Raw genomic sequence first — 20,289 nt, forward strand, 5'->3', positions numbered from 1 at the left:
ACATCCATCGCGCAATGTGACGCCCCTTAAAAGTGATGCCGTGCTGACAAAAGGTTGTGACCAACTTTTTATTAGGCCTATACATTATATACAAGGACCAGCGTACCGGTGCAGTCTGTCAACAGAACGATTCAAGACGCCCCTGGTTGAGAGTTAACCTGGTCATGCAAGATGGCATCCACATCCCTTTCCGAGAGCTCCTGTCCCGAGGCGTCCAGGTCCCCCTGGTCCGGGTCTTCTCCAGTCAGGATGTCCATCGGGCCCTCGGCGATGGCTCTGATGGTCTGGTCCTCCAGGGCCAGGGCCGTGTCAAACTGTAGGGGGGACGGAGGACCCTGCATACCGTCGCCTTCCACATCCAGGTCCTGTACAATAGGATGAAATCTAAAGCTTAACATAAACGTTGTAGGAGCCATTTGAAGTTGTATGAATATATATTTTATTTATGTTTACACCTCCGACCGACAGCCGGAGCGTCCTCGTTTTGGGGTAACTAGATCACCGCAGGCCGTTTGTGCATCCTTTAATCCCCAATTTCTACTTTTAATGGCTTACTAAAATAGAGGTCGGAAGTAGTACTTCAAGGTTGTAAAAACACTTTGTTTGAAACATTTTTGCCTTTTATGGTTCTAGTTGTTGACGCTAACTTTCTTTTTTACAAACAACGTAAGAGCTCAAGTCCATTCCTCCAGCCATCAACACCAGAACCAGAGCTCTCACTTTGAAATCACATTTACAGCACTGCAGAATTAAACAGGTTGCTTCTTTTGTTGTAGAACAGGATTCTGATCAACGTATTAGCACCAGCAACCGTAGCTAACAGGAAGTGTGGCACTCACATTTTTAATACAACGCATATACATCAGAGGACAGCGGTATGTCGTCTCTACGTACATCACTGAACTCTAGCGGAAGGCTCTCTGTGGGCTGAAGCTCTGCCGCGCTCAGATACATGTCTCTGGTTGCAGTGGTGATCTGCTCCTGCGGTGGGGGTTCCTGCTCAGGCTGGTACATGGGTGGAGGCAGGGTGAGGTGGAGGGGACAGCGGGGATCGTCCGACTGACCCATGTGCACGGGGCTGACACAGGGGACATCTTTCACGCCCGGGCACATTTTGAAAAGCACCTGATTGCTGTCCTGGAAGATGTCTGTCTGGTTGTCAAGGGCAATGACACACGACGTTCACACACAGATTCCAAAAAAACAACAACAAACATTACTTGGGAAATTGAAGACAACAGCTCCCGTCTTAAAAACGTTAAACTGGATTCTGGCCTGTGGTTTTGGTTAGTGGGTCCTGTCAACTATACAAGTCAGTATAATGTGGATTACTGCCTTAGTACCCAAATCTTTCCAATGGCTTTGTTTAAAAAATATTTGAATCGCTTCGTCTCCCACATTTGTCAATTCAATATAATAAACTCAATTCAAACTTAAAAAGCAGAAAATTGCCAATAAATCCTACTTGTCAGAAACTACTTCCCCTGAATCTAATAAATAAGAAGTCTTTAAAACAGTTCTTTACAAATGTGTTTACGTGATTCCAATTTTGTTCCTTTAGAATACATATGATACATATTTTGTTTGAGGGCTTGATCAAAAAGCAATACAGCAGTTTGAGTATGCGCCGAGTAAGCATAATTACAATCCTTCCAATAAGAAACTATGTTGCAGATCTTGTTGAAATGTGAGACACATGAAACTACCCTCAATAATCTGGGGTTACGATGAAGGATGTTGAGATGGGATTTTGTTCCTTCCAACTGAAAAGATTAGTCCCTTTAGAACTCTGGGAAAAATCAACAGACCACAGGAAGCAGTTCATGTAGGCACCATTTGAAACCAGCAGCTACCGCAAGCTACTCGTCTTGATCAGGGCCGTGGTGCAGATGGCTCCATGAGCAGAGCGACAGACAAGCTTAAAACTAAATATATTCATTCAATCGATCATTCAAAACAGGGAACGGTTTCAGAGAGTAAATTATCTAACCGAAAACCCTGCGATGAGGGGAAACTTATTTTACTGTGGTAACTGACTGTGACCCTTAACTGCTTGCAATGGGGTTCTTTAAAAATAAAAAAGTTTCTCGGTCTCCCCCCACCGACAGAACCAGACACGCCGATTCAGTTCCCAATTTAGTCTATCTGTATTAAATCGCTCCTCGCAGCACATTAATTATCAGCACTTTACCGTCTGTATAATTACTGCTTGACTTAGTTAGATATTGGGGAAAATCTAGTGTAATAACACCTTTTCATATCCTTTTTGCAAGGAGATCTTTAGTAAAGGTGCACAGTTGTTTAATATCCTTAATATCCATGATATTGTGGCATACGTGTTATTTCTGAAAGAAGGATTGTGGTACAGCGTAGTTTGAACATGACATACACACACGTCAAATTAAATTTAACTACATTCGATTACAGTTTGGCTCTTCTTTAATTCCACTGACTGGAAATGGAAAATTCTTGTTGTTTACATGTTTCCATGCTGAATTTACCACAAACAAGCTTAACTCAATTAACAAACACAGTTCGGCTCAGAGTTTGTTAAACTTGCTTTTTGAAACAGGGCCCAGGTTGTTTTGTATGTAAACAGAGCAGACCATTTCCCAAACACATAACGGAAACATCATTGAGGATACGTGCGACGCAGTGACGGGTCATGGGCAGGCAGGGGTTGGTACATCGGGTTCCCTCCCCGAAGGAGATGCACTTCTCGTGCACGGTTCTTGAGTGTGGCTACAACAGAGCAAAGAATCAGTCAAAAACGAATGTAAAGGATTTCCATAATAACTATAAACCACCATTAAAAACAGCATTCCTGAATGCCAGAGGGTTGAGTATAAAATTAAAATGAAATCCCAGAGTGATCTACCTCAAATATGTGGAGTATAATCTCCAACCAAAAGTATGCGTCATCCTCAGCTTTGGCAGTAGCTGACTACATTACTGTTGACACTAAAGACCTGCTACATTTAAAGCATAAAAGCCTCTTGACATACAAAACAAAAACAGGAATAAAATCTATACATTTAAAGCTCCACAGAAATCCTCTTTGTTAATATGGTAAGTAGATGGTGAAGTGGTAGGCAAATAGCACATTCTTCTTCTAAAAACCCATTAAAGGACAAGTTTAATTATTCAACTTAAGGTTTTTTTGAAAACACAAGTAATAATGAAATGCGGGAAAATGTTTATTCTCCTCCTGGGATTGATTTAAGTGCAAAACTACCTTTCACTGGCCGTGAGACGAGCAGTGAGGCGCGCTGAGCTAGAAGTTCACCTAACACTCCCAGGTAGACATCGCACCTCTATATATTAGAGCCGCTTTGCGCTAAATTGAGCAGCACTTAATGTTGAACATTTCTCATTTTCTCATTTGGCCTAAACAACTCCTTGGAATCAATTGATTAAAGTCTAATGTTTAATTGCACAATAGCATGTGCTGTTGGATCCCCCTCACACACGTAGACTAGGGTGAAGGAAGTTTCAGATACGGATACCTTGAAACCTGTGCAGACAAACGTCATTTAGGTGAATCGACGTGTAATAATTACTAATTTAATACTACTGTGGTGGGGTGTCACCTGAGATGCTCCTTCTGTCACCGCCTGCCTCCTCTCCCTAAGCTGCCGGTGCAGCAGGGCTTCAACTCCGTACCGACGACGGTATCGGCGTAGCGCTTTGAGCTTCTTCAGGTTCTCTCTCTCCTTCATGGACAGACCTTCGGGCCCTGTCAGCAGACTGCTCCCTGACAGCAACATAAACAAGTACAGAAAACGCTCAGGGCTGGGAGGTTGTAAACATGAAAGGTTGCGGGGTAACAGGTAGGTAAACCAGGCAAAAAGAGTAGTTAGTATCCGACTAGTCGTATATCTACCAAGAGTGTCGTGCTCCACTTTGCGGTTGTGGAGGTATCTCCGCTTTTTCTCTTTAAGCAGGTGCTGCAAGCGTTTGAACTGGTCGATGTAAAGGGACTGCAGCCTGATGAGTTTCTCTCGCGTGATGAGAGCCACTTCCTCTGCTGTGTAAACCCCTGCATGTCTGCAATTTAAGAAAGTAAACAATGAACAAATACAGTCACTGTGATAAACTTCACCGAAAAAAAAAAGTTTCATGGAATGTCAAACCCTTTTGTTTTGCAGTTTCTTTGTACATACATTGTGGCCCTGTAATACTGTGCATCAGGGCACACTCTGATATCCGGTTTTTCTTTTTAATACAGAGTTTTGACTTAATTTTGTAAACGTTTCAAAGTTAACACAATCTGCTCAGCATTAATTTTCTGTATGAACGTGTTCACAGCTATTGCCTAAGGCAGTAAATGGGCATCCAAAAATGAAGATTTACACTACAATCTGAATCCAATAAAGATAACTTAATTTAGCTTACTTCAGAGGATCCTCGTGATCACTGTCAACGCTGTCTGCTTCACTGTCAGGGTCTCCTCTCCATGTCTGGTCAAGAACCAACGGACCCTGCTCATCCTCACTCAGACTGTCCTCATCTGTACGGAGGGAACAAGCTCAACATTAAAATCAGATTTACAAGTGAACATAAACGGCTAAAAAACTGACCACATCACCCCTTGAATATAATACAAAGATAATGTCAATGCATGAGAGATTTACTTGTGTCAACAATTGACAAAGTAAACAAGACCTTGTACCTAAAACACGGCTAGCTTCAGAGCGACCTCCGTCAACACTGTGAGTCTCTGCTCGGTTGTATCCACTCAGCTGGGACAAAAGTGACTCTGGCGACGGACCGGAAGACGCCTTTCTCATCTGAGTTCTGAGGGCCATGGCATTCCTGCGAGCATGCTCTGCACAAAAGGTCACTCTAAAGAAAAGAAAGGGTCATGGGAAGAGAAATGTCAGAGATTTACAGCTAATAATAAAGCTGAGGTGAAACAAAGAGTTTAAAGAAAAACATTTTCCCCTACCCATCTTTTCTCTCAACTTTCGGTGCGGCATTGGGGCAGCGCTTGCCGTTCTTGGCAGACACGTAGCTGCACTGCTTGTACGGGGCAGTCTTATCCTCCAAAATGTGCTTGATGCAGAAGTCCAGGCCGTCAAGCCGGGGCTGAGAGCACGGCCGCTGGGTAAAGGAGCACGTCTGGGGCTCCTGAGAACGACTTGTCTGGGTCACCCGGTTGCGACTCGAAGGCAAAACATGAATTCGTATTCTGTTCATTGCAAGCCTGCCAAAAAAAAAAAAGCAAACACTGATTCTGGTTTCTCAAATGTAATGCTTAATTTCCTTTGTCTTGTATGACAAAACGTTAACTAGAATATATTTGTGTCAGTCAGACTAAACAAGACTGAAAATATCACAAGTAGTGCTAAACAAAATACTGCAAATAAATAACAATAATAAAATAATTTTAATATTATGACGAGACTAAATATTGTCTAAGATTTGGGATATTGGAATATGACAGCCGTCTTTTCCTAGTTAACTGTTAAATTACAGTCTGTTGTGACTCACCCAACAATCATTATATCCACATAAACAATAACTGAAAAATCCAATGGAGAGAAAGTTCTGTTAAAACAACATAGTTCTTAATATATCGTCGCATGTATTTTGTAAAACGTGACGTAGTTTTAACTTTTAGACATTTTATACAAATTGTTACCGTCGTATAAATAACGCCATTCACTGACAAGCACTGTGTAAAACAAAGTTGATCAAATTTGAAAGAACATTTTGCTATTCATCATTAGAAATATGTTTTGAAAAGACAACGTTAGCCACCGTAACTTTGTACGTAAAATTATCAACACGAATGACGGTTATTAATGTCATAACAACTGAAACTGTACGAACGTGCGACGTACTGCGTCAGGCTTTCAGTTATGGCGCGGCCATCTTTGTTTAGCAGTTGCTAACATTAGCCAACCGCTACTTTTCACCATTTGCAACAAAGAAGGGAGTTTTGCTGAACAATGGTTACAGACGGCTATCTGTCTCGGTATCATCGAAGGGCTTACCCGGCATAACAATAATTTAGACGTGTGTATTGTCTATAACTGCTTACCTTTGCTACAAAGGTCCGACAAGGTTCAACTTGCTTCCGAGACAGACCACATAGATTTCCCTGCAATTCCCTAATAACTGCCGCAGCCAGTGCAAGGGCAATACGGGCCCTCCCACTCTGAACTCCGATTGGTCAAAGTATAAGCTATTTCATTGGCCAATCCAGCTGTCAATCAAAATAGCAACAAAAAACGTTCTTCTACACCCATACATAATATTGCAGGGAGGTTTCATTGAAATATTTAATGCTGTTTTTAAGTTTTCTTAAAATATTTATTGACTTTAATTGAGAATAAAGCAACCACATATTATAAAAAAACAACAGTGTTCACATAACTGATAAAAGTAAAGTAAAATCCTAAAACGTTTCCTTTCAAGACCTGAGTGTCGCTTAAAAACACTAAGACGTGAAAAACATGAAACTGACTGTAGCTATTGGATTTTGCATTGTTAGGTTGCATGAGTGTGTTCCATTGTTTTTTTTCACTTATGTTTATTTTGAAATGAATATCCTTTAACTTTCTCACAACAAAGTTTATACTTAAATTTGTCTTGTCCAGATGAATCAAAAAATTATTTAAAAATGAGAATTTATTGGACATCTATTCCAATAGCCTAACCATTATACATGTAACACTTTGTCATTTGCATTGTAGGCAAACCTACTGAGATAAATATCCAGTGCATTTACTGTTTCCCTGTTACAACCAAGACTTGAATAACCACTTAACCTCTGCTGCCTGAGCAAAGAGCAGTACTCTTTTCAGCATATCTTCCACATAATCATGGGAACACATATATTACAATTGTATGGCTGATGATTTGTTGTACTGCATTGCTGTGAACTGTCTAAAAATAACGTTTTGAGGGTGGGAAATCCCTAAACCAAAAAGTAGGGGGTTCGATCCCCAGCCCCTAGTGTCTGCATGTTGAAGGGACATTGTGCAAGACACTAAAGCTCAAAATGCTGCCTGGGAGATTTACAGTTAAATACAGAGGTAATTTTTTATGTATGTACCTGTATGTCTATAACTTATGTAATAAAGCTGACTTTTTCTTTAGTTGATTACAAATTAATAAAAGAAAGCGGGTTAAGAGCAGTAATACTATACAATCAAAACCACATAAAGCTTAGTATGAATTAAATGTACAGATGATACCCGATACTCTCGCCAACAAGTAGCCACTCTTCCAGTATAATTTAACGCAAATTCATCATGAATTCAGTTCTTTAGATTAGGTGAGCACAAGCATGAAAAATATTTTCTTTCTGGCAGTTTGCAGGTGCTGCTGTTAAAACCATTTAGAACGGTGTCTAATGATTAATGCAGATTATTTCCATCTCTTCATTAAGCTGTGACCAAAGAGTGTTCCTCAAAAAGGTAATTCAATTAGAGAATTTATAAGAAATAAAAACTCACATTACTTCTCTGGAGCAATTTTTTGTTGGCATTCCTTCATTGTGACCATAGTTTGTAGATATGTTTGAACTCTTGATAAAACCATAGACGGCTATCATTGGTATGAACTATTAGTGTCCATTAGTGTAATAATTGGAGAACTGAACGTGGGTATTTTACAACCATTTAAAACAATGACTGCAACACGCAAAATCTAAAAACAAAAAAAAGTACAAGATTCCTTAATTTACATTTTTTTTGCAATTTTTCATAACAAAATGTAAAATATATTTCATGTTTGTTTTAAACAACTTTGTACAAGCTTACCAAATAATGAAAGAAATAAAATAGATGAACACCAAAAGGGTTTTCACATTTCTTTTAGGTTATGGCTGTTTGGGGGAAAAAAAAAAAAAAAGACCCCCAAAAAAATATATGAAAGACGATGGCTTTGGAGACATGCACTCTCAAACTAGCCTGTACAGTCGTGATGAAGAAATCACCATTCTCCCTAAAGAGCAAAAAGAGGGAACCTTAAAAAAAAAAGGTATAAAAGAGGGCTATGTTTTTTTAAAAGCATTCAATTAATAAATAACATACTATAAAAACATTACAAAAAGACAATCGGAAAGAAGACCCAACAGGTGATTTCATGATTTCAAGACAATGAATTCCGCCAAAACAGTGATGCTAAAAATACCAGGTCCCATTATCACATTTCATCTCAGTTCGACAGATGAGCAAAAAAAACATTAACTACACTTTCCTGTACTCATTGTCTCACATTTTGCAAGCTTTCAATGCCACTCATTATTGCCCCAACAGTGTAAAAACAATAAAGTTGAATACTCATTTATCACACCGGTACATTTCACTGCTGTCTCACTGAAACCTATAAAACATGTCGGGTGAAGTTAAAAAAATAAAAATACAATACTTTATGAAACAAGATGGATGTCGGTAATGTCAAGTACAATGTTCACATCTCCTGATCAGGAACTTATTTGGGCAACGGCGGCATTGGGGGAGGCGGTTCTGAAGGGAGGGGTGGGGGCCTGTGGTTGCTCCCCCTGGAGCCACCGCTGTACCGGTATTCCCCAAATTGGGATCTGTAGTTAAACATGGACGGCTGGGACGGCTGGACCCCCTGCGCGCTCAGGAGCGAGTTCAGCATTTCAAAAGTGTCCTGGTACTCGTTCGACTGGGCCCCCCCGGCTGCACCGTGCCCGTTGGTGTCCGTCTTGTCGCCTTTGGAGTGCGGATAGCTCCCTTGGTGGTGGGGGAGGCCCAGGGCGGGGAGAATGTCAGAGCCGTGCCCCAGAGTTTGCCCGGCGGAGGAAGACAGGGAAGCTAGCTGGTAGGGATTCCTGGAGGACTTGCTGACTTTGGAGCCAGCGTGGGGGCCTGCTGCAGGGTCTTGGGAGTGCGTCCTCTTACGGGACGCCGAGGAGGACGAGGAGCTTGTCCTAGACGAGTCGCTGGGGACTTTTTTGCTGGCTCCAACAGTCCCACTAGACCCAGAAGAATGTTTGTGTGAAGAGGAGAGTGAAGCGCCCGTGGAGGAATGGTGGTGGTGGTGGTGATGGTGGTGGTGGTTCGATCGTTCCCTGTGCTTCTCCCTGCTCTTGCCCTCCTCTCCTGAGCTCCCCCGTTGCTTCTCAGGCACTCGTATTCTAACTTTGATGTCCTGTTCCTGACCTCGGGCGCTGCCGCTTTGCCCGCCGCCCCCTCCCCCAGCGAGGGGGAAGCGCATTTTGAGAGAGGTCCTCTCGTGCCTCTCCTTCTCCAGGGGGATTTTCAGAATTATGGGCGACGGGTTGGACATGTCCGACGAGGATGAGCTTGACTGCTGGTGATGCTGCTTCTCCTTCCTCGGCTGCTGCTGACCAATGAGAGCCTGGGCAGCATTGGCATAGTCCCTCTTCACGCTGGCCTCCATGTTCTCCAGCTTTCTCTTCTGGGCAGCAAGGACATCCGCGTTCTTGGCTCGGTACTCACTCAGCGACACCTTAGCTGGAGCGTGAACCTCGTTGTTGGACTGTGGATCAGATCCGGCTTGACCTTTTCCACTCCAAGTGGGAGCACTACCAGGTTCACTCCGGTCTTTGTCACTGGTGGAGGAGGAGGCGGAAGGTGGAGCCGAGAGGCTCATCAAGCCCGCCACGGTGCTCTCTGATGAGGCCATTGAGATCATGCTCATCATGGTGTCCCTCTGGTCCCCGTCCTCCTGAACTTTGGGCTTGGCTTTTGGTGTCTGACCTCCGGCCTGAAAGCAGTGAAAACACAGCCAATTAAATCTTGACACAATGCAAGATGCTTCCGTACAGTCGATCACAAAGGAGAAATAGAAAAAAAGAAATATGTGTACCTTCCAGTTGCGAATCCGTTTCAACCGGCTGGGTGTTTTCTCCAAAATCTGCAGGAACTCGTGTGTGAGTTCTGAAATAAGTAATGGAGAAGTGAAGAAGAGTGCTGCTTGAGTAAGTTAAAAAAAACCTCCTTATTAATTAACTGATGCAGAAGTTATTTTTTCCTGCGTTTACTTGAAATGTTCTAAATCAAGAGGTAATTTACAGCACATACCATCCAGGAGCTCGAGGGTAACTGTGGGATCAACATACTCCCACCAGTGTTTGCCATCTGTCGACACAGGGATCTCCCAGTTGGACCATTTGCAGGCGAGGTGGATGCACACGCAGGCCACAACCGGCGGACTGTACTGCAGGCAGAACGTGGTCAAGTGCAGACTACGTGGCAGGATACATCCCAGAAGGCAATAAAGAACAGAAACATGAGGAGAGGGGAGAGAAAGCAGACATATTGAGTTAGAGGATTGTGCACAATATATACAAAATATTTGAAAACACGCGTTGCCATTTTAGTTGTTCGTATCAAAAACAGTGAACTGCAAATATACCTGTTAGTCGCCATGAAGTATGATGTTTGAGCCAGATCCTTACTCGCTGGAACAACAATAGAGCAAAAAAAACACACTTAAAACCTGCGAATTGACGATTTAACGTGCGCACTTCCTATCGGGCCGGAATATACAAACAATAATATGCTAAATTGAAGAGTTAATGCTCACCTCTGACAAGCTGAGTGCACTTGACAACATGAGTATGAGGATGGTCAATGGTGATTTCAAAAGCTGCAAAAAAAATGAAAATAAAAATAAAAAAAGGGACAAAAAGAGACAAGTCTCGATAAATGAAATGCAGAAGTCAAACTAACATATGCACCAGATAAATTTCATTCAAGACCCTGAAAACCGAGAAAATCAATACTGTTATACCAAAGTAAGTGTTGCAGAGATTAACTTTCCAATGATATCCTGGACAACATGAAAAGAGATGAATGTGAAAAAATATTAAAAGGCGTGCCGATGCAATTCTCGATTCCCAACTCTTGCTTTGTTGCACAAAGTGCAACTTGTTTAACAAAAAAAAAAGAACAAAATCAGGTCTTTTCAAATGAACCCGGATATCTTCTTGAACTTCCTACAAGCTTGGAAACACGGAAAAAGATTAAACCAGTGAGCCAACATACTAAAATAAATCAGGAATCAGCGGTTCATCACATAGTCCTTAAAACAAATGGTTTAAAAAAAAAAATGTAAAAGGTGATGTAAAAGGGGGGAAATGTAAAAAGTTATGGACATAATCGAAACAGAAGCAGAAACACTGCAACGCAACAGTGTGTAAGTGCTGCTAGTATTAAGCGTTAAGTCGGTTTCCCGTGCTGCTAACCGCATATGGGCTTTCTGTGGATGAAAGTAAACAGGTTAGAACTATTCGTTTCTGGAGGGAAATCAATGGACCCAGTTTTTCCTTCCCAACTTACCCAAGGTCTGAAGTATTATGCTCTCAAGAATGACCAGGTCTTGGGCTTGTTGCAGGTAGGCCTGAGGTTGAGGAGACAGGCACGTTACTCACTGGGAGGCCTCCATCCGTTTTCAAACACATTAAACCCACCTTTCAGGTAGAGCTGATGGAGCCTCACAGATAAGTAGTGAGACGATTAAAAGCTTAACAGGCAGGACAGATGCTTTTGTTTTACTACTAAACATCACATAACCCGGGTCACTGAAAATCTACAAAGACATTTGAGTACATTCTTGTCTTTTTCTTTCTTGAATCATCAAGAAGGAAAAGCTCCTGAGGTGGTGCGATCGGGCCAAAAATCTCCGTCTACGGTATTGAATTATTGCACTGCATTAGATGTCAAACAAGTTTCAAAATGGCGATTAAGACCAGTTGACTTTTAGTTTTTTTTAAGTACCAGAAAACTCACAATCGGGGGGGAAAAGCCAACTAACAAAACAATACTCTAAGGTGAACTTAGTTTATCTTGGGAAATATCTGACACAACACAGCCAAAACATTCCTACACAACTGCCATGAGTTTTTGGCACGAGCTCCTCATCTCCCAGAAACCGGTCCCACAATGGTGCGTTACACAGAACCATCAGAGAAGAGTGTCGCTTGATCTCGTGCCATTGCAATAATCCAGCTGCCTACAGCGTTACATCCGCCGTACCCTTAACTAGAACGTGTGTTGCATGGTTAACAATTAGTCCCCCATAGAGGAGCCAAATCCAGTCAGCACTATCATCTATTTAGCTTTTTACTCGGTTGTTTGTTCAGTTTTAGACAATTTTTAGACACTGTATTTTAGACGTCAAATACCGCAATCTCTGATAATCGCGTGAAAATTGTCGGATCATCCCCCCATCACCTGAAGTGGCTCATTACAAAACACCAAGTCATTGTACTCAGTTTCAATGCAATGTGAAAAGTAACAACAAAGACAACGTATTGCAAAATATATGCCACATAAGAGCATCAGCATTAAAGCTGCAATTAAAAAGAAAAATCAGTAGGACGAATAAAGCAAGATTAATCTTCTAGTGATGAAATAATACATTCCCTTTAGTAGTATTTAAGAGGTCAAATATCTACCCCATCAAGTAAGCTCAGGAGGAGGCAGAGCACAATTGCAGGCAATTTTGACTACAGCCCAACACTTACATCACTGCGTACATCTGGTGGCGGGTCCTGAGGATTGAGGCATGCATGGGCCACCTTGATAACATGTTCCAGCTTTCGGGGCTGCTCCTCCACCTTTGCAGCCAGGAAAAGTGCGGCAGGAGAAATGACCTGTTGACGGATAACAAAAATAAATTCATGAGTTGATTGAGCATATGCACGGATAGCTGTATCTGGGACTTTAGGGGACATCGGCACTTACATTTCTGTGAAATCTGGTGAACGACTGGACCATGTAGAATCGATGCATGTACACGATGGCTGTGTTTATGGTGAGTTGGGACCTGAAGAACGGTAGTTAAGGACAACGCGGCAAACAATACTGACAGATCGCAACATTCGCATTATTGTAAATCGTGTATTTGATATGGAGTCATTGTCTAACGTCACGTGGGAAATAACAAACCTAAATGAGCTTTAATTAGGCTAATGACTCAATATCACAGCAAAGATAAACAAATCACATAGCTAGCTTCCGATATTAGCCCGAAGACGATATTGCAACAAATAAAAAGGTCGGCTAGATAGATAAAGCTCCTACACACTCAAACACACCAAAACCAAAATGTTTTCTTACGTTTGTTTATCCACTATCACTGCACCTTCACTCACAACAAGAGGCAAAGCTAATGCTAACGTCCCGAAGGCCTTCCAGCCACACGGGCCTCCGCAGCTCCGCTTTAGCCCACTGCGCCGCTCTCAGGTGACGCCGACACGCTGACGTTAACGCGGTAAAACCCGCAAACCACCGCACGAAACACAACGCAAACGTAAAAACAACCCAAGGGCCTTCGAACTAAGCACGATAACAGGACACGGGTCACAGCTCTCCTCCGCCCAGCCGGCTCCACGGGAAGCTAAACTTCGCTAGCTAACGGGCTAATGTTGGCTAGGTGAGACGCAAGTCGTCCCTCGACAAAAGATACACATTGAGCCGCTGTCCCATGTCCTGCAGCAGGTTCGCCGCCTGTTGTCTGTAGGACAGTTCCTTGTCGGGATCAAGTCCAGCTCGCCGAGATGGGCTGTTGTCGATCTGTTGTCGGGTGTAGTACCATTTGTTATTACAGCTTGCAGGGAGAGAACCAAACGAAGCCGCCATCACTGAGAAGGACGATAGTTTAAAATTTCTGCGCGTCACAGGAACCTACGTCACACGTAGTAACGTGTGTGTAATTACCCTTAATGACCGTTAGGGGTCATACTTACACCTCTCTGGTGTTCTGTGTACACAGACGTCAATCATCCCGGGGGCTCGTGTTACAGCAGCAAGTGAAAAGGGTATGCTTCCGTGTGCATACAATGTGCACATTGCTGTGCACAATGGACAAACTCAGCCATCTCCCAGGGAAAGGATCTCCTTTGGATCACCAATTTAAGTCTTCATGAAATGTGACCTTTAGCACTTTAGCAACCAGTTAGGAATATACATAGATGTTGGGTGAACACGTTTCCTTTCATTTTGTATTATCCCTGCGATATTCTGATATAATTTAATGATCAACCTTAGTATTTGTTCATCATAGGTCTACGATACCACTGATTATTACTCCATTACATAAGTGGATAATGAGTCTTTTATTTTCTTCACAAAGTCAAGCAAGTGACTCAATGATAGACTGCAGGTGGGCACAGTAAAGATACTCAAACTTTAGATTAAAATATACATTTAAAAAAAAAAAAGTCATGTGAAGCAGATTTCAGAAAGATGGTAACTATTTATTTTAAACCACAAAATTTTAGAAAATGGACAGATAACTGAAGCAGTGCACCACTGGATTTCCAAAAGATAACATAAAAAATGTACGTTATCCAAAAAATGGATAATGGATTATTAAAAAATGCGTTTTAATGTATTACTTACAATGGACCAACGATGTACCTTTCAAGAGCCCCAAACTAGATACATTTTCCATTTCCAACCAACAGTAGTTTATCATATTCTCTGACTATTTTCTTTTAACGAGAGAACATTTTTAGATGCCATTAGAAGTTTTAAGACAACTTTTATCAAGCGCAGAACTTCAGATCGCTGCTTCTCATTAAATATTTTTCATGTTTCAACTTTCTCACATTTACTTGCTGCAGTTTGAGTGGTTTAATGGACCATTTTGATTTAAGATGATGCGGTAAGGTATCTCCTGATACATGAATAACTACTTATCTCTTACCCTTGTTTGATTAGTTTCTGGATTAAAAACATGACAACAGGACTTCATTGCAGCTCCGACAAAGCAGTGAACTGCGGTTAGTAGAGGGGAACAAACAACCGAACCAAAAAGACAAATTTAAAAGTAACGGAAATGCAAATAACAGGATTGGATGCTTCCAAGGGTTGGCAAAAAATGATGCGCCAGCAAATACTAAATAGGTGGTTTCTATTACATTTTTGGGGAATTTAGATTAGCCACTGACATTGATGCTTAGTAAATAATTGAGAGCTTCTTTTTATTTTATTTCGAAACGGTTTAATGATACAACTCACAAATCGGCATTTAATTATACTTTTGATTTACAGGAATCCTATGAGTGACATATGTCGTCGTCGTCAGAGATTTTCTGTAATGAAAATGCTTTACAAAAAAAAAGGAAAAAAGTTCAAAAACATTTTTCACACTTTTCCAAATCTTTCAGCACGCTTCATTTTCTTCGCCTGTAGAAAAAGATGAAAAGAAAAGAATGATTTAAAAACAATTTTCATTCCCTCTGGTCTGTTTACATGTAATGAATTTCATCATAACATATAAACGACCACAATTGCCTTAACTGTGAAACAGCAACAAAAATGTCAAAGGAAAAACACACCTCAACTTCGGCTGAACCTGCACCGGCAACCGCTGAGACGCCGAATCGCTCCTTTCTCTTTTTCAGCTTTTCATCCTCTTCAATCTGCAAAAAAGCAACAACATTTTAATAAAGGCAAATAGTGGGGTGGAAAAATGGCAACATAAAAGTGTAAATAAATCATAAATTGTTGTTCAAAGATGTTCAATTATTTGTCTTTAAATGGAATTAGACATTTAGATATTGTTATGAACAATAATTTTGTCCATCTCATATTTCCTCAAAAATAACATTCTTAACTAAATAAGAAAATCCTCTTCTCATCTGCAAGTATTTAATAAACACAGGAGTATACAAAACCATGTGGTTAATATATTTCTCAGGTCTTACTGAGATACATATTGTTCCCGAGATAAGAAAGAATCTAGAAACATGTCTGAAGGTGTTGCTCATTGCCTTTTGTGAAACGGATGAAACGTTCATGCCAAATCGTTCCGCTCTCTTCTTCAGCTGATCAACGTTCACCTTTGCGAGGCCCACAAAAAAACAAAATACAATTAATATCTCATTAACCGGAGGAATTTAACAAATGTGTGAAATAAACGATGGAACACTTACAGGAGCTTTACTGTTTGCAACGGCACCTGCTCGGGGAACAGATTATTGAAATTAAGCGGCGAGAAACAGCAGATAGAAAACATACACAGTAAAACTAGATGTTCACTAAGTAATACTATGTTTGTACACGTTATGAGGATGGGGATTGAGACGCTCGTATTTCTTGATAATTACTTATTATTATTATTGAGTGAATTAATTCAAACCGTGATCGGCCGTATCACACGTGTTTTTAAGTTAAAAATCTCACAATAGATTCACTCTCATTTTATTCCAAACAGCTGCCTGCACCACCTCAGCTGGTCTAGTTTACCGTGTGCAGCTTCCAATAAACAGAGCGACTGTTTAGCTCCTGCATATCTAGATAACAGTTGACTGACTTATGGCGAGACATCCCAAACAAAAAAAGATTCCTGGACTGTCCTGGAAAGTAATCATTTTAAAATCCTGAGAAAAAGTTCAACAATACTTCACTGTACATCGTTGCTCCATTGAGAACATACGAGGACAAAGTTAAACGAAAGAGTAATGAGTGACTACAGACCTGCAGCGGGATTGGAGTTCTCAGTGGATTCACCAAACCTGAAGAAAAGGAGCATAAACAATTCAATATGGCATCCTACATATACCTCAGACACATTACACGTCATTTAGCAGACCCTTTTATCCAAAGCGACTTACATTACACTTTAAACCCATGGCTTTTTCACATTGTTGCCAGGGGAGCAATTAGGGGTTAGGTGTCTTGCTCAGGGACACTTCGACGTGGAACATGGGGCAGCCTGGAATCGAACCAACAACCTTGTGCTTCCCAGCACACCTTCTCTAACCCCTGCGCCACGACGACCATGTTTTACAGTTCAGGCCAACATTTTTATTAATATTATATTAACAGAGGACTATTAACTGGCATTTACCTCATTTCTAATTTCATTGTAGGTCATATTTCTTCTTTCCCTCACACAGTGTTAATAATATATTTTATAGTATAGTAGTAGTAGAGTGAATTTGTCATAATCTAGAAATTGTACATTTTCCAATAAAAGTGAACATTAAATAATAATACATTACAAAAGCAACTGAACGTGCTGCACTTTATTTGTTCAAGACCTTTCCCTGATAAGGTTTTGACCCTTTACTTTCCAAAAATGTGTCAAGAGATATGTGTCTAGAAATCAGTTTTGTAGCTAAAGTATTGACTTCTTTCGAGCATTTCTGTTGATTAGAAAACAAGTTGTCAGGGAAGAGTGTTCTGTTGACAAATAGTATTTAGCATCTAGTGATGGTTCGGTGTTACACATTACAGATGCGCTGTGACAGCTTTCTTTCCATACAATTGATGTGAGGTTATTGATCTGTACGTTGTCTCTTTTCAGAAAGAAAAGATTGTGATATTTCGATATTAGTATGTTTATTCCAATTGATTGATAGTTTGTCTGTAAATTGATGGACCGTTACAACACATTGAGTATGAAAAATCATGTGAATGCTCATCTTTATTTTCAGATGTACGTTCAGTTCACACATGTTTTATTTCAAACTGGTCCAATTAAGCAATCAAGAACTTTCTGCATTCACAAATCCCATGAAGGATTGCAGGAAATACAATTTCAATGTCGCTCAAAACTACAAGTATAAAATTGCAATAAGCAGGGAGTAACGTGGAGAGGACATTTAGAGGCGGAGCCCAGTTAACTCACCTTGCTGCACGTATTGCCTTTTTGCTTTCAGCTGTCGCAGGCATGTTGAAACGTTCTGCCCTCTTCTGTAGTCTCTGCTCAACAAACGGCAAGATTTAAAATCAGAATACGAGCTACTGGTAAAAGGACTAGGTTCTGCTTATCAATATTTACAAAGAAACCAAATCTGCTATTTTTTTATTATGTGTTCTACGGTTTACACCTTCACCCACACACAAGATATCACTACACATATGGCATTGATTTTAATATAAAAATAGGTAGTTTGAAAGGGACTAATCAGATTTTAAAGTGCATGCAAACATGTTATACGTACTTCACCGGTAGATGATGGAGGAGCTATTTTCACCACCTTCTTATCAGCAGGTCTGAAAGAACGTAAAGCGAGGTGGGATGACCAAAGATTCCCAATTGGGGAAAACTCAAGACAAATTATAGAATTGATGGTTATCATGTCACGGTTATGAATTAGATCGCATGATTTGATTAATCTTTTTAATAATGCTGTTACAAGACTCAGTCATAAAGCCCAACCCTTTTTTTAAAGATTGTTGTTTCTATTAATCCCGTTAACAGTTTGAAATAAGATGGGAGTCTTGGTAACGTCCGGCATATATTTGTGAAGAGCCACCAGAAGCTCAAAGTAGGTGGCTTTGGCCGATACAGAAAACCCTTCAAAATGGGCAAAGCGGGGAGTAATTGGTGGAGCTGAGGCAGTTTGCGGGTGAAGCCAAGTAAGCTGGATCTTAAAGCAGCCGCCATAAAATTGTTGGTTGGTTGAATCAAATGTAAATCCCCATCCAGCCGTCATAAACAGGGAGATTTCTGCTCCAGAAAGTGGCATTTCAAAATGGAGGTCTGAAGGATTGACTCACTTCTGGAGCCAGGCTCAAGTAGGATTTCCCATTGTAAGACCAAAATGAGAACTCAATGAGAATGAACTTACGGCTCTTGCTCAGTTGACTCGGAAGTCTTCTCGTCTTTTATATTAATGGCATCCTCAACTTTGTCTAAGTCCTAAAAGGGAAAATAGAAACGGTCATCCTCAGTTCACAGAACGTACCGATGAGAGAGGGAAGAGAAAGCATCATAATTTTACCTCAGCATCCTCTGCCAGCACGTCATCCACGTCCACGTCATCCTCTTTTGTTTGGACCACAGGTTAAAGCAGAAAGGAAGTGGGTCACATGGAGAAATGAATGCTTTTTGATCACAGTCCATCCACCCATTTGCATGCCGTGTCTGACCAGTGTCTACATGCGAAGGAAGGATGCTGCCTTACCGTGCTCATCCAGATAGGTTTGCAGGCGAGCGATGAGCTCTCCTTTGTTTCCCTTGGTTTCCAGACCTCGGGCCTCACACTCCTGCCTCAGCTCAGCCAGCTGAAACAACCAAAGAAACAGAAGCGACACTTAATAAAACAAGTACCGTGCGAGATGTGTGAGGCGTTACAAGTCGTCATGGTGGAGAAAATATTCACTAACGTCACGTGATATACAAAAGTATTAATACGATATATTTTAAAGAGGGCACTTTTTTCATGGCCAATATTGACTTAAAAAGTAGTTCTCAACAGCTTTCGGATACATGAAGTAGAGTGGAAGTAAACAGTGTACGATTAAAAAGGAAACACTCGAGTCAAATACAAGCACATAAACTGCAGCGTTACTTTCCACCGCTGCTCGTCGGTAGGACGTGATCCGGTTTAGCAACAACGTCACTGTAATTTTAAAGTAAAGGGACGATTTTTGTGGAAACATCGAGCAATAAGCGTGGTAAACATTAAACAGCATAACGCGGGCGTCGGAGGTCAAACACAGTCGGAGAGCGATGTTAGCTAATTGGACCCGGGGCACTTATGGCGGGACACTTTAAATCCAACACCGGGGGACACGGTTACCGTTTCAGATCATCGTTGTTATATGATGATTCCAACTTCGCAGCTGCTTATTAAACATTTCGCCCGCGTTTAAAGCGTATATCTGTACGGTTGACTCGTTTTCGCTTCGCATTCGAATGAACAACGTGAACCCACGCCGGTTGTTAGCCCCGACTCCCCATGGACGCATTTTACGCTCCAAACCTCTTTTTAACTTCACTATCTGGCGAGTTACGACCACTAAGAACGGTTACCGAACAACATTTACTGATTAAATCGCCGTGTCTGTGTTATAAATACATTTTTATGTCACTACCAACCTTCAGTTTCTGCAGCTCTATCACCTCCGCCATCTTTCTTTGTTGATGTGTTACTTCCTCCAATCAAACTGAGGCGGCTCTCCTTCTGAGCGCCCGCGCGCTCACTCGCCACGTCTCACAGCGCCGCCTGGTGGACGGACGGACCAACTGCAGGCCCGTGTAGGAACAGACACTACCATCTAACAAAAAAACACATCATCCAGATCTACTCAAATGAACAGATCTGGTTTTCTTCCTCCAGACTCATATACTGCCCAGTTCCGACTTCAGAGTTCAAATACGAGATTTAAGCTGGAACTCACTTCACCTTTGGCTTATTCTGTACATAATGTCTAACTGCTGCTATCACTTCAGTTATGCATGCACAATATATATTATTTATCTAACTAGGTTCGGGACTATTTGTATTCTTGCAAATTGGAACTGGTCTCAATCTACTTCACTTTTCTGTTATTTCTCTAGCCTCTGTATGCCCTGACCAACCTAACACGCTGATCT

General features: G+C 41.3%; 3 protein-coding genes and 1 non-coding gene across 6 annotated transcripts; all 4 read right to left on the reverse strand.

Annotated features, from left to right (window-relative positions):
- Positions 1 to 54: 54 nt before the first annotated feature.
- Positions 55 to 6,454, reverse strand: kansl2 (KAT8 regulatory NSL complex subunit 2). Of its 2 annotated transcripts, none has more exons than XM_040194540.2 (9): positions 6,047 to 6,454; positions 4,949 to 5,206; positions 4,673 to 4,845; positions 4,396 to 4,510; positions 3,884 to 4,047; positions 3,591 to 3,754; positions 2,646 to 2,742; positions 895 to 1,148; positions 55 to 365 (listed from the first exon to the last, which is right to left on the reverse strand). In XM_040194540.2, exons 2-9 carry the CDS (start codon positions 5,197 to 5,199, stop codon positions 132 to 134), a joined length of 1,452 nt encoding a protein of 483 aa, XP_040050474.2. In that variant the 5' UTR covers positions 5,200 to 5,206; positions 6,047 to 6,454; the 3' UTR covers positions 55 to 131. The 2 variants fall into 2 exon arrangements, with proteins under 2 accessions (XP_040050474.2, XP_077945108.1); XM_078088982.1 differs by having other exon boundaries at positions 840 to 1,148.
- On the reverse strand, positions 1,749 to 1,882 carry LOC120830021 (small nucleolar RNA SNORA2/SNORA34 family). The gene has a single exon (XR_005713793.1). It is a non-coding gene; the product is annotated as a small nucleolar RNA SNORA2/SNORA34 family (small nucleolar RNA).
- On the reverse strand, positions 6,297 to 13,829 carry ccnt1 (cyclin T1). Of its 2 annotated transcripts, none has more exons than XM_040194545.2 (9): positions 13,420 to 13,829; positions 12,696 to 12,777; positions 12,476 to 12,604; positions 11,289 to 11,349; positions 10,534 to 10,596; positions 10,363 to 10,408; positions 10,029 to 10,192; positions 9,814 to 9,884; positions 6,297 to 9,711 (listed from the first exon to the last, which is right to left on the reverse strand). In XM_040194545.2, the coding sequence occupies exons 1-9, from the start codon at positions 13,590 to 13,592 to the stop codon at positions 8,446 to 8,448; spliced, it is 2,055 nt and encodes a 684-aa protein (XP_040050479.1). In that variant the 5' UTR covers positions 13,593 to 13,829; the 3' UTR covers positions 6,297 to 8,445. The 2 variants fall into 2 exon arrangements, with proteins under 2 accessions (XP_040050479.1, XP_040050478.1); XM_040194544.2 differs by having other exon boundaries at positions 10,363 to 10,417; positions 13,420 to 13,616.
- A 1,106-nt stretch (positions 13,830 to 14,935) lies between these two features.
- Positions 14,936 to 20,289, reverse strand: sarnp (SAP domain containing ribonucleoprotein). The gene is made up of 11 exons (XM_040194562.2): positions 19,792 to 20,289; positions 18,875 to 18,974; positions 18,692 to 18,735; positions 18,539 to 18,609; positions 17,909 to 17,960; positions 17,593 to 17,666; positions 16,437 to 16,474; positions 15,893 to 15,918; positions 15,731 to 15,799; positions 15,296 to 15,379; positions 14,936 to 15,143 (listed from the first exon to the last, which is right to left on the reverse strand). The coding sequence occupies exons 1-11, from the start codon at positions 19,822 to 19,824 to the stop codon at positions 15,102 to 15,104; spliced, it is 633 nt and encodes a 210-aa protein (XP_040050496.1). The 5' UTR covers positions 19,825 to 20,289; the 3' UTR covers positions 14,936 to 15,101.

Source organism: Gasterosteus aculeatus, chromosome 2 (assembly GCF_964276395.1).
Source record: "Gasterosteus aculeatus chromosome 2, fGasAcu3.hap1.1, whole genome shotgun sequence".
Classification (NCBI taxonomy): Eukaryota; Metazoa; Chordata; class Actinopteri; order Perciformes; family Gasterosteidae; genus Gasterosteus; species Gasterosteus aculeatus.

What these genes read in the sequence shown, in the direction of transcription:
- sarnp (XM_040194562.2), bottom strand. Translation starts at nt 19,824, where the DNA reads ATGGCGGAGGTGATAGAGCTGCAGAAACTGAAG. An exon ending in TAGAGCTGCAGAAACTGAAG is followed by an intron (nt 18,975 to 19,791) that starts GTTGGTAGTGAC and finishes TGGTTGTTTCAG; the next exon opens with CTGGCTGAGCTGAGGCAGGA. An exon ending in AAGGCAATACGTGCAGCAAG is followed by an intron (nt 16,475 to 17,592) that starts GTGAGTTAACTG and finishes CCTTTTCTTCAG; the next exon opens with GTTTGGTGAATCCACTGAGA.
- ccnt1 (XM_040194544.2), bottom strand. Translation starts at nt 13,592, where the DNA reads ATGGCGGCTTCGTTTGGTTCTCTCCCTGCAAGCTGTAATAACAAATGG. An exon ending in CATAATACTTCAGACCTTGG is followed by an intron (nt 10,597 to 11,288) that starts GTAAGTTGGGAA and finishes TTTTTTTTGCAG; the next exon opens with CTTTTGAAATCACCATTGAC. An exon ending in TACTTCATGGCGACTAACAG is followed by an intron (nt 10,193 to 10,362) that starts GTATATTTGCAG and finishes CCTGCCACGTAG; the next exon opens with TCTGCACTTGACCACGTTCT.
- kansl2 (XM_040194540.2), bottom strand. Translation starts at nt 5,199, where the DNA reads ATGAACAGAATACGAATTCATGTTTTGCCTTCGAGTCGCAACCGGGTG. An exon ending in TGAAGCTAGCCGTGTTTTAG is followed by an intron (nt 4,511 to 4,672) that starts GTACAAGGTCTT and finishes CCCTCCGTACAG; the next exon opens with ATGAGGACAGTCTGAGTGAG. An exon ending in TGACAGAAGGAGCATCTCAG is followed by an intron (nt 2,743 to 3,590) that starts GTGACACCCCAC and finishes GCTCTGTTGTAG; the next exon opens with CCACACTCAAGAACCGTGCA.